Raw genomic sequence first — 12,659 nt, 5'->3', positions numbered from 1 at the left:
CATTCTAGAGGCTAATCTTTCCCAGTGAAGAAATCAACGAGAGGATCACCCCTTTGGTCAATAATACACAGAAGACTTTTCATCTTAAAGCCATGCACTTTTCTCAGAGCGGTAACCATAATTGTGGTGTCGAGCACTAATGTGTGTGCGGCTATGTACACCGACACCGCAGCTACACGGCAGTGCTCTGGAAAAAGGTCTGTAAATCACTGTCACTGAAACACACAACTGTCAGCAGATTATTGGTATAAAAAACAGTCCAACATTATTAGGATATTCGTAAAGTGTGAACACATGGAGCATGAATTCAACTGAACTACTGTAGGTCATCATGTAAAGCAGTGGTTCTCAAAGTGAGGTCTGGGGACCTCCAGGGGTCCATGAGGGGGTTCCAGAGGGTCTCCTATCCCACCATGCAGGGGTGGGATAGGTCTTTGAGGATGCTGTGGGTCTTCCTGTACAGGTCGGCCAGGGAGGGGAGGGGCCAGCCCATGATCTTCTGGGCGGTTCTGACCTACAAGCTCACAACGCAGCAGCGTGATTATGTGACGTGCTGTGTGCTTGTAGATCTGCTGTTTTCACTTGTTTGGGTCCCGGGCTCTCTCTTTTGGGTCTTTCTTGACCCTAAAGTTTAGGAACCACTGCTCTGGAACATGTGTTCTCCTGCTATGCTGCTAAAATGTGAAACGCCCTACCAAAGGCCTTACAGGAGTATAAATCCCTACCTGTCCTTACTGCCCCCTGAACCTTCTATTATAAATACATTTTATTTTGCATTCTGTTTTGTTTTAAATTTGTATGACAACTTCTGGTTTAGTACTGTGTCCTATCTGTCTGTCATTCAATGTTGTATGACTTTTAAAAAAAGGATCGCAAACAAGCCATATGATTTCTTGGGTGTATCTCCTTAGTTTTAGTTGACCTTGTACGAGTGAACTGTACTGTCATGAAACTGTACCTTTTACTATGCAAACTACTAATAATGTCAATCAATCAATCAATCAATCAATCAATCAATCAATCAATCAATCAATCATTGTTTATATACATAGCACAATGTGATGAGACTTGAGAGACAAACAAACTTTCTGCTGCTCCACGAAAATGCAACCCTGATGTCAACATGTTGTCAAGCATTGTATTGTTGTAGCCTATTACATTCTAGCCATCCCATTCCCAACCTAGCCCGCCCTCCCTCCCTCCCTCACTCACTCACTCACTCACTCACTCACTCGCTCACTCACTCACTCACTCACTCACTGCGTGATGGAGATGTTTGTATCTGCATGTCTGTCTGCAGTCTGTCTATATCCACGTCATGCCCCTATATGGATATCCCTGATGTCATCAATATGATGTCATACTGTAGTGTAGCACTGTAGTGTGGCCTCGAAGTACTATGATAATGTGTCGTGTAATAAGTAGGCTACTCTGACAACGGGTATAATGGTACAATGGGGGGGTATTCATTCCCAATGGACATCGGCCTATAGTAAAATGTCAATACACACCAACCTGATTATTTGTTGTAATCCATTTGGAAGTCCTGTAGACGTAACTGAAATGGTGTCTCATCAATCACAGTTTGAATGTAAATAAATAAATAAACTAGAACTGCACTCTGTCAAAGTGCCAACTTGCGGCTTGTGACATCACTTGCATCACCAGGAATGCTGGTCCCTGATTGTGCTACCGGCTTAAACACACACAGCTACCTACACACTAAAAACTCATGGGTCATTTCTTGACCCAAATCATGGGTCATTTCTCAGAGCCACAACCCTTCCTTGAGTTATTGGGATATTATTTTGACCCAATTCCAGGGTTGTTCGAGGTAGGTAATATTTATCTGGGGGTGACCCGTTTTGGGGGTTAGTGGTAACACATATACTTGGGTCAGTGGTCTAGCTTTGGGCCAATCAGGGGACAGGCACCATAAACCTGTTTGCAAAGCATGCTGGGAAAAGCATTTGTCTGGGTTTCCAGAGACATTTTCTAAGCTTTTGGGAGCTAAACATGCTAAATATGTCATATCCATGTGTCTGTCTCTGCAAGCTGACTGTCATATGTCTGAATTTGATTTGTCAGTATTTGAGTCTAAACTCTAAACCATAGCCGTAAGTGCTTGGCTGCTAGCTTAGGGTTGAGCTCCCTCCCCCAGCTTGTCTGAATGAGAAGAACTCATGGTAATTTTGGGATTCTCTTGTTTATTTTCTCTAAACTATTCTGATTGTTGTATTATCAACATTATTGCATATATATATAATTATGCACTTTTATGTTGATATTACTAAACTTTGAACAGATCGTCTGTGAAGAAACCCTGAAACATTTCTGATATTATGTTAATGTCAGATAATATTGGCATTGTCATTCTCCAGACTATGCATAATAGTAGGTTGTATTCATTTAGCCCACTCAACCCAAAACTTGCGTTATATTGACTACAATCTTGGGTCATTTTAAACAAATAATTTGGTTATTTATTTGACCCAATTTATGGGTCAACATTCATAACCAAATGTCTTGCGTTAAAATAACCAAACTGGGCATCGGTCCCTATTTGACCCGTGAGTTGGATCAAAAATGACCCAAGTTGAGTTGTTTTTGACCCAGCAGTTTTTAGAGTGTACCTCCATACGCAGCTGAACGGAGTACTTGCACGCTCTGCTGGTGCAATTAATAACTGAACACACATTCTGTGGTAAACCTTGTTCTCCAGGTAAGGTAGAATAAATGGAAGTCAGGAAACACAGATTCATCACATGTGTCACCATGATATCACATGCTGCCTGATGACATCACATACTACCTGATGACATCAGACCAGAGCTCTGGCTGGCCTATATGAGGCATTGCGGGCAGCCTCCAGAGTGCATTTCTGTTGTTTCAGACCTACCCCGAAGGACAGAGAGGAGTGAGAACAGAGCACAGAAGCAAGAGAGACACATACGAGACGAGAGGTGCCCAGTTTTAGTGTTGGACAGTACTTATTCTCTTCAGGTGTACATCCAATTCCCAGCTTCTTTCAAAATGTCAGAGTTCGTGGACTGGTTCAAAGGAATCCCCTGGATCACCCGATGCTGGTTCTCCGGCTCCGTGGCCCTCCCGTTGGCGGCGAGGCTGGGGCTGATCAGCCCCTTGAACCTCATACTATGGCGAGAGAAGATCTTCGGCAGCTTTCACATCTGGAGGCCGCTGACGGCCGCCCTGTACTTACCGATGAGCTTCCGCTACCTGGTCAACCTGTACTTCCTCTACCAGTACTCCACCCGGCTGGAGACGGGCCAGTTCGGCGGCAGGCCGGCCGACTACGCCTTCATGCTGCTCTTCAACTGGGCCTGCATCGCCGGCATCGGCGCGCTCATCAACATGCAGATGCTGATGATCCCGCTGGTCATGTCGGCGCTCTACGTCTGGGCGCAGCTCAACAAGGACACCATCGTCTCCTTCTGGTTCGGCACGCGCTTCAAGGCCTGCTACCTGCCGTGGGTCATCCTGGTGTTCAACTACATCGTGGACGGCTCCGTCGTCAACGAGCTGATGGGGAACCTGGTGGGCCACCTCTACTGGTTCCTGATGTTCCGCTACCCCGTGGAGCAGGGCGGGCGCTCCCTCCTCTCCACGCCGGCGTTCCTGCAACGGCTGCTGCCCGGCAGTAGAGCGGCCGGCGGGTCGGGCTTCGGGGCTCCGCCCGGAAGGAGACAGGCCCATAACTGGGGTCAGGGGGTCCGCCTGGGAGACAACTGAGCAGGGGGGAAGAGACGTGAGGTTTACACAGTATGATCTCAGCTGTCACGCTGCTGTAGGTGTGTTTTACTGTAGATACAGTATTAGTCAGCTTTAAAAGTTAATGTTTCACTGGAGTCATTTTATGCTGTGAGCAGGTTCAAAACAAATTAACAAAATATAAATTCATAACATTATTGCGACCGAAGGTCGCATATACTCTGAAGAACCGTGTCGCTTGAGTGACCTTCCTTCCGTATCCTCGTGACCGTCCTTCCGTATCCTCTGTGATGTCAGTGTGATGTCAGTGAGTTGTGACATCACTTCCTGTACAGGGCGGCTACACGAAATGTGGATAACACTATATATGGAGATAGTCCAGTCCATCATGTCATATGGGACTACCGTCATAGAAAGTAGCCATTGTTAGGCCGGAGTCAATGGCTGTCTAAACATGGATATGTGGATAACACTATATATGGAGATAGTCTAGTCCAATATGTCATACTAGAAGTTTGCGGCCCTTCGGGCCGCAAAAGTCTAGAGTTCAGTTTTTGAAAAAGAAAAGTTTTTTGAGAAAAAAAAAAAGTTTTGGAAAAAAAATGTTTTTGAAAAAAAAAAAAGTTTTGTGAAAGGTATTGGTGATGCGATGACGTGGTGTATACGGACGCTCAGCTCCCCGGGCCCTTCCCCGTCTTTCTCTCTCTCTCTCTCTCTCTCTCTCTCTCTCTCTCTCCTCCGCTCAGCTCCCCTCCCCCCTCCTCTGTAACTTGATACTCTGGTGACCAGTTTATGAGCACTGTCAAGATACTCCTTCAGGACTGGCTGCTCTGCGTGAGGCGAAAGGTGAAACTTTGTTAAATTGAAATAAATGCGGTTCAAAGAGTGGCATGTTTAAAATGTGGACAGTGCAACATTTTCACGCTTGTTCGACGTGGTGGCTATGTTTGTGAGAGGTGTTGTGAGAGAATGGAGCTAAACATTCTGTTTGAGAATTGCCACCACTTTGTGTTTGCTGAATTGTATGTATTAGATGGGACTACCGTCATAGACAGTAGCCATTGTTAATCCGGAGTCAATGGCTGACTGTCTGTACAGGAAGTGATGTCACATGACATACTTTTTATGCCCATATATGAGTCCTAACATGGAGATGTGGATAACACTATATATGGAGATAGTCTAGTCCAATATGTCATATGGAACTACCGTCATAGACAGTAGCCATTGTTAGGTCGGAGTCAATGGCTGTCTGTCTGACTGTCTGTACAGGAAGTGATGTCACATGACATACTTTTTATGCCCATATATGAGTCCTTCTGTACCACATCTCCATGTTTAGGCAAACTCCACACAGAAAGGCCCTATCGCCAACCCAACCTAGGGTGTGAGCGATAGGGCCTTTCTGTGTGGAGTTTGCATGTTCTCCCCGTGTCTCCTAGGGTTGATACCCTCACAAAAACATGAACAAACTCCCCCCAGAATGACAACAACTAGAATCGTCAGAGAAACGCTGTGGTTGGCCAGATGGTCAAGAATTGGCGCAACCTCGCCCTTTAGGGTGAGGTTGCATGTCACCTTGAGGTCGCATTCCACCCTCAGGTGTCTTACTAGTTATTGATATTCTATTTGTATTTTATTATTGTTGTCCACAGGTGGATAGAATGTCTGAGAAGAACCGAAGAGTTCTTTAATTAGTTTATTTCCTGGGTGGTCATGCTTTCACGTCACTTTAAAGATGTGATCTTTTTTGTGCGTGTTGTCGTTGGTCAACCACGTTGTTCTTATCAAAGTTCACCAGAAATTGTTTTATAACTCTAGTCTTCATCGTTAAACTAACAGCGTTGTAGAGTGAGCAGCCTTTAGTGTTCAATCGATCAAAAAAATAAATAAAATAAAAATAAGTTACCCTCATTTTCAGCAACGCTTTTGTACATGAATAGCCATCACAATGATGAAGATTAACAAAATAAAACAAGCATTAATGAGCATCACAATAAAACAACCAAGTTGAAATTATCATAAGAAAAGCAAAGCAGTTACTGTACACGTTGAAGAACGATGTTTAGCAATGATATTTGATCTGCAAAAATAAAAAACAATTCATGGGTTGCATTTGTAGTCCTAAACCGGCCATATTGAGGATCAACACAGGTGTGACAGTGTAAGCCTACACTGTCTACATGTCTGATTGGCATAGAACCAATGCTCTACGTTAATCAAAACACCTGTGTTGGTCCTCAAAATGGCTGGTGTAGGACTACAAATGCAACCCATGAATAGATAGATGACTGCACCTACAGCACTGATTCTAGACTTTTTTTATTTTATTTTAACAACCCCCAGTGAGGTGCATTAGAACACAGTCTGGCATTTGATATCATATTTGTTCCCTGGAAACCCCAATCTACACTGTCATGTGTTGTTATAACTCTGAGAGTGGTCCCCGGACCGCCTTTGAGAAACCAGTGGTATATAATGTGACCTAAAAATCTATGGAGGTTAATGACTATTGGCATGACTGTAGTTACACCATACTGACACACGGTGGCAGTATGTGACCTGTAGAGCTAGGATCTGGTCCATCTTCTCCTCAGTTATTGATTGACTTGTAACCATTGCTTGATCTGTTACAGTAATAACATGGCTCTCAGCTGTAGGTCAGTTTACCTGATACTTTAGAGCTCTTCACAGGACTTCTTTGTATTAAATGAACCTGTGGTAGCCTGGTAGGACCTATGAATGTTCTCAAAAAGAATACTGGTGTGGTCACTTCGCCAAAAATCCAACTCGCCAAATCAACTTGCTAGGTCACCTGCCAATGAGCAGGGTTGCCAACATTGGACTGTCAGAATCCAGGAGATTTATTTTTTAGGGGGTGCGTGGAACTCCCCGGTCTGGTGGTCCTCCCCCCAAAACTTCTTAACAGATATATATTTTCCTGTGTTCTGTTGAGCATGAGTACAATTTCAGCCTTAAAATGCCAAATATAGGTGTACGGATTTGATGACTGAAGCAAAGTAAGACATCTTTAATAATGACTTCATCTATATGATCTTGCACGCATTGCCCCCACCCCTAAAGCGGGGTCTGGGGGTCCTCCCCCAGAAACATTTGAACATAGTACATTTAATTTCCTGTGTTCTGGTGAATTTTGTGCATGTTTGATACTTTTATCAGGCTTGCTTTACTGGCATGCGTACAATTTCAGCCTTAACCCTTTCAGTGCCACCTTTTCACCACTAGAGGGCGCCCAATGGCCATAGAATCCACCATAGACAAGCGCTGTATATGTACAAGCCGTGCGCAGCCATGACGCGCCTGAACACTTTCCTTTGTGCATGAACAGGAACAGGATGAAGTTAGCTTGAAGTTAGCTATTGGCCACCAAGCATTTTAGAAGCCCTATTTTCGGCGATTTAGCCATGATTAAACCTTGCACACCTCATGGATATGCATGGAACAGAGAAAATGAGCTCTGAAGATCCTGGATTGCATTGGAGTGGATGGTAAATATCGGCGGCGCGACGCTCTCGCGGGCCGTGTAAACAGATGACGGTCGGCGGCCCGGCTCGAAAAAATAAATAATTATAATAATAAATTATAATTATTATTATTTTTTTTTTTAAAGCCGAACTAGTTCGGGATCGGCACCCTGAACGTTAATAAGGTCCAAATAAAGCCGAACTAGTTCGGGATTGGCACAATAAGAGTTAAAATGCCTATAGGTGTACAGATGTAATTTCCTGTGTTCTGGTGAATTTTGGGAGTTTGATACCAAATCCAGGAGAAATCAGGAGAAATGCCAATCATCCTTGCAAATCCAGGAGCATTGGCAAGCCTGCCAATGAGCATTGGCGAGTTGGATTTTTGGCGAAGTGACCTGATACCCTCAAAAGTATACTAGGGCCTCTATTGTTCCTAATATAGGCTACACAATGTAAACAACATGGCATCTGCTTGTGACTGCAACCTGTTCCAGTTCGCAGATGACTCGGCTCTCCTCATCTCGGACAGGGACATATTGCAGGTTGAAAAGGCCCTTGGCTCTGATAAGATCTGCACCTGGCTCAATGACAACAAACTTTCAATACACACGGGTAAAACCGAATGCATCTTCTTTGGATCAAATCATAACCTTAGCAAGGTCGATAACTTCACAGTCGAAGTGGGTGCCGATGTAATAACACGAAAAAACTTAAGTACCTACTTTGGTTGCATTCTAGAGGCTAATCTTTCCAGTTAAGAAATCAATGAACTCGTGTTGGTTTTACAGAGGATCACCCCTTTGGTCAATAACAATACACGGAAGACTCTAGCAAGTGCACTCATTCAGCCCCTCTATGACTATGGAGTCCATGTATGGTAATGCGACACCTCAAAGGCCCTAAAAACAAGGCAGCCCAAAACAAACTAATATTATTAGGGTCCTGCTTAAAGGACAACTTTGTTTTTTTACAACAAGGGTTCATATTTTAGATTGTAGTTAGAGAAAAGAAAAAGTGAGTGTTAAAATGTTTTCATTTGCTTTGTTCTATTGTTTTATTGTGTTTACCGTGCTAAAATGTGGGGCATGCGTACGCATGGGGGCATGCGTACAAGTGGCTAAATATGTCTTTTTAGACACAATAAGCCAGCAGTTTCTTTATTGCTATTTACAGTAACACTTCTAGCCCCTATAAGTCACATCCAACCATGAAAGGTTGCGTTGTATCTTGGGAATGGGCTTATTCTGAGTAAAATGACATATTTAGCCACTTGTACGCATGCCCCCAACCACTGAAATAAGAATCTCTTAAAAACAATAGAAACAAGTAAATGAAATAATTTTAAACTCATCTTTTATATTATTTAATTACAATATAATCAATATACTTTTACATAAGATTTTTAATCTAGACTTTTACTTGCAACAGTGTTACTACATTGTGGTAGAAACAGGTAACGCTGAACCAGTTTGATGACTGAATATTGTCACCGTAACACATTTACCACTGAGAGACTTTAGACAGCGTGTCGTGAACATGTTTGAAATATGATAAAATGATATTTACACACTAGGAATAAATAAATACAACTAATACCTTTCATCCTTTAACCCATTTAGGCCTAGAATTGTTGAATGCTTTAACCAGTGAAAAATAGCAGATATACAAGCTCACAGCGCGAGTGCCGCGCTGCGAGCTTGTAGATCTGCTATTTTTGAAAAAGTCGTGAAAATGTGTGCAAATCTTTGAATATATGTATTTTCAAAGCGAACGTTTGTAACTCAAATTTTGCTTCTGGGTGGTCCCTGGAACAAAATATTTTGAGATGGGGGTCCGTGGCCAAATAAATATCATTTTGGGGGTCCTTCACATGAAAAGGTTTGAGCACCACTGACATAGTAGTCAAGAACAGACTAACTGAGCTCCAGTTAAGTGAAAAGGACCTTTTCTTTGACGATGGCTGGCCAGATTGTTGACATACAAACATCGGTTTTTCAAAAAATCTTAGAAGGATTCAAAAGACACTTATGTAATCGGGTCAAAATTCTAATTTTCACGATTTTTCAAAAATAGCAGATCTACAAGCTCGCAGCGCGGCACTCGGTGCCGCGCTGTGAGCTTGTATATCTGCTATTTTTTTACAGTTAAAGCATAAAATATTGCGTCATAATGTGATCAGGCCTAAATGGGTTAAAGTTTATTGTTGCGCTAATGAGTTAAATTGAAGCAGTTAACAGGCATAAATGAGTTCTATTAAAGAACATGCAGCTACATGAAATAACTAATCATTAACATCACAATCATTTCCTATTTTCAATTAACTCTTCTATAGTCATTATTCAAGTAAATATTCTTATACGGTTAGGCATTATTGCTGCTCGTTAAAGGAGTAGTTCACCCCCAAAATGACTTTTTTTCTATTGATTACTCATGCCATGGAGAGTAGAGTTCAATAATATTTTTAGGTTTTTGTCACATTCCTAAGACAAAAATGTGATAACAATAAATTTACCCCCATTCGTTCCGGATGGGGACCCGTTTCGAAACGGGTCCCCATCCGGAATCAATGGGGGTAAATTTACTCAAATACATTTTTTGTCTTAGGAATGTGACAAAAAACAAAAAATATTATTGAACTCTACTCTCCATGGCATGAGTAATCAATAGAAAAAAAGTATTTTTGGGGGTGAACTACTCCTTTAAGGAACTAAATGTTGAGTTTGCTTTAAACTTGAATTACATAAAATCAAATACAATCAAGTTACTGTACCAAGAGATAAATATCAACAGTATCACGTACAGAAAATACATTTTAACCACTTAAGCTGGTGATCTTATTTTAGGCAAGTTATTATAGGCAAAAATAAATAAATAAATACAATAAAAAAATCATTTGACATTTTCCTCCATGATTCAAAAATAGCAGATCTACAGTACAAGCTCACAAATGGCACATTGTGAGCTTGTAGACGTGCCATTTAAAAATAGCTTAAAGGGGGCGTGTCACAGCCAAAACAGCTAATTATGGCTAACAAATTAGCATTTTTTTTAATGAATGTCATGTACCCCCATGTTAAATTATCCAATCAAATGATGCTGCCGACACGCCCATACAGCTACAGTAGCTGTATGGGCGTGTCGGCAGCAACACAGAGAGAATAGGCTGTTGATTGTACTGCATACTTTGAGCTCCACCCCCTTTCCAAACCGTTTCAACAAAGACCACGTGACCTACTGTACCATAATGTTAAATTTCGGCCGGTGTCACCACTCCTTTAAGTATAAAGTGAAAGAGTAGAGATGAACTCTGGTCTCCACATCATAAAAGGAGACCAGACCCTCCTCATAATCCACAAACACTCCAACTTTCTGGAGCTTCTTTCTTACATCGAGGAGTTCAAGGTCACCAGAAGCCCCGTACCTATTATACTCCCCAAATATATACACCAGTAACCAGTGTCAGGCGTCCAAGTGATTTCTTCTTTCCTTTTGACGGACTCTGTAGTTGGGGGCCTTAGGGAGATAGAGTGGTAATTTCGTGCTAATCAGTCTAAAAGCACCAAATTTTGCACAAATGTAGCCCAGGGCATGCTCTAATGATTTAGCTATAGGGCGCCCGAGTCGGTGACCTTCGGGGTCGCCACAGCGGCCAAAGCAAGTTGGGCTTGACTTTCTATACACCATACTACAGGAGGAAAATAAATCCGCTTTAAGTAGGATGTGAGGGGTCTAACTAGGGGGTTTGTCGTGATTCTGAATCCATTGCATGGCCCCACAAAACGATGGTTTAGGGATGAGTCATCACTTTTCACAGTTTTGTAGGCGTTTTCTGGGGCCATGTTTTATGTGCAAAACAAATGCTTGCAATGGATTCAGAATCATGACAAACCCCTAGTTAGACCCTCACATCCTACTTAAAGGAGTAGTCCACCCCCAAAATGATTTTTTTTCTATTGATTAGTCACGCCATGGAGACTAGAGTTCAATAATATGTTTAGTTTTTTGTCGCATTCCTAAGACAAAAATGTGATAACAATAAATTTACCCCCATTCGTTCCGGATGGGGACCCGTTTCGAAACGGGTCCCTATCTGGAATCAATGGGGGTAAACTTACTCAAATCGAATTTTTGTCTTAGGAATGTGACAAAAACCAAAAAATATTATCGAACTCTAGTCTCCATGGCATGAGTAATCAATAGAAAAAAAGTCATTTTGGGGGTGAACTACTCCTTTAAAGCAGATTTTTGTCTGGGTATTTTCCACCTGTATAGAAAGTCGATGGGAGCCCAACTTGATTTGGCCGCTGTGGCGACCCCGAAGGTCGCCGACTCGGGCGCCCTAGCTAAATCAATAGAGCATGCCCTAAGGCCCCCGACTAAGTAGGGTGCTCAGCACTGTCTGTATGCTGCACCAATTGCCTGTAAGCTGCACCAATTAGACAATGCGGGAGAAGCATTGGCACAATTAGACAATGAGGGAGCAGGGCCTTTTAACTTTAACGTAGCCAAACCTATTTGGCTACGAGTGCACAAGACTCAAGTTGGCACATCGACACAGTGCAGGACATCATTTGGGGGTCACTCTCTTCCTCCATCTCACCATGTCAATGATCTGTGGTAGGCCTATTAAAAAATAAAAATCACTCCCAATGTGAAGTGAGCGGTGGTCGTGCTTGCATAACGTCTTCAGACTAGGATTTGAGTCTAGGATATACAGGCTATGCTACACACACACGTTTTGCTATGGCAAAACGCTGAGGAAAAAGGCTACAGACATACGACATATGACATCACTACTACTAGACAAACATGATGCTACGCACACACATTTTGCTATGGCAAAACGCTGAGGAAAAAGGCTACGGACACATGCACAGCCACGTATAGGAGCGGTTTGCCACGTATAGGAGCGGTTTGCACCGCTCGTTTTGCTATGGCAAAACGCTGAGGAAAAAGGCTACAGACATACGACATATGACATCACTTGACAAACATGATGCTACGCACACACATTTTGCTATCGCAAAACGCTGAGGAAAAAGGCTACGGACACACGCACAGCCACGTATACAGGAGCGGTTTGCACCGCTCAAAAACGCACATGGGGAGGCGGGCAGCTTCCATTGAAACATTCTGACAAACATACCAGCATCTCTCTCTCTCTCTCTCTATCTCTCACTGCACTCACGCTGTCTCTCTCCTCCTCTCCATGTCTTCCTGCATCCCTCTCTGTCTGTCTGTCTCTCTTTCTCTATCTGTGCTTCAAACTGTTGCTTTTCTCTCTCACGCACACTCTGTCTCTCTCTCCTCTCCTGTCTGTCTGTCTGTCTGTCTGTCTGTCTGTCTGTCTGTCTGTCTGTCTCTCTCATTGTCCACCCCCCCTCTCTCTCTCCCTCTCTCCCCTCCCTCCTCTTTTGTGTTGTGATGTGTTACAATGGATGA

At 42.9% G+C, this 12,659-nt stretch overlaps 1 protein-coding gene across 1 annotated transcript; it reads left to right on the top strand.

Annotated features, from left to right (window-relative positions):
• Nucleotides 1–3,033: 3,033 nt before the first annotated feature.
• LOC308299936 (derlin-1-like) lies at nt 3,034–3,750 on the top strand (the record flags this gene model as incomplete). The annotated part of the gene is made up of 1 exon (XM_080743712.1): nt 3,034–3,750. One exon carries the CDS (start codon nt 3,034–3,036, stop codon nt 3,748–3,750), a length of 717 nt encoding a protein of 238 aa, XP_080599838.1.
• Nucleotides 3,751–12,659: the final 8,909 nt, after the last annotated feature.

This window comes from Nannobrachium achirus (assembly GCF_963921795.1).
Source record: "Nannobrachium achirus genome assembly, chromosome: 15".
NCBI lineage: Eukaryota > Metazoa > Chordata > Actinopteri > Myctophiformes > Myctophidae > Nannobrachium > Nannobrachium achirus.
The sequence above is the reverse complement of the archived record's forward strand: the minus strand, read 5'-3'. Positions and strand labels throughout refer to the sequence as shown.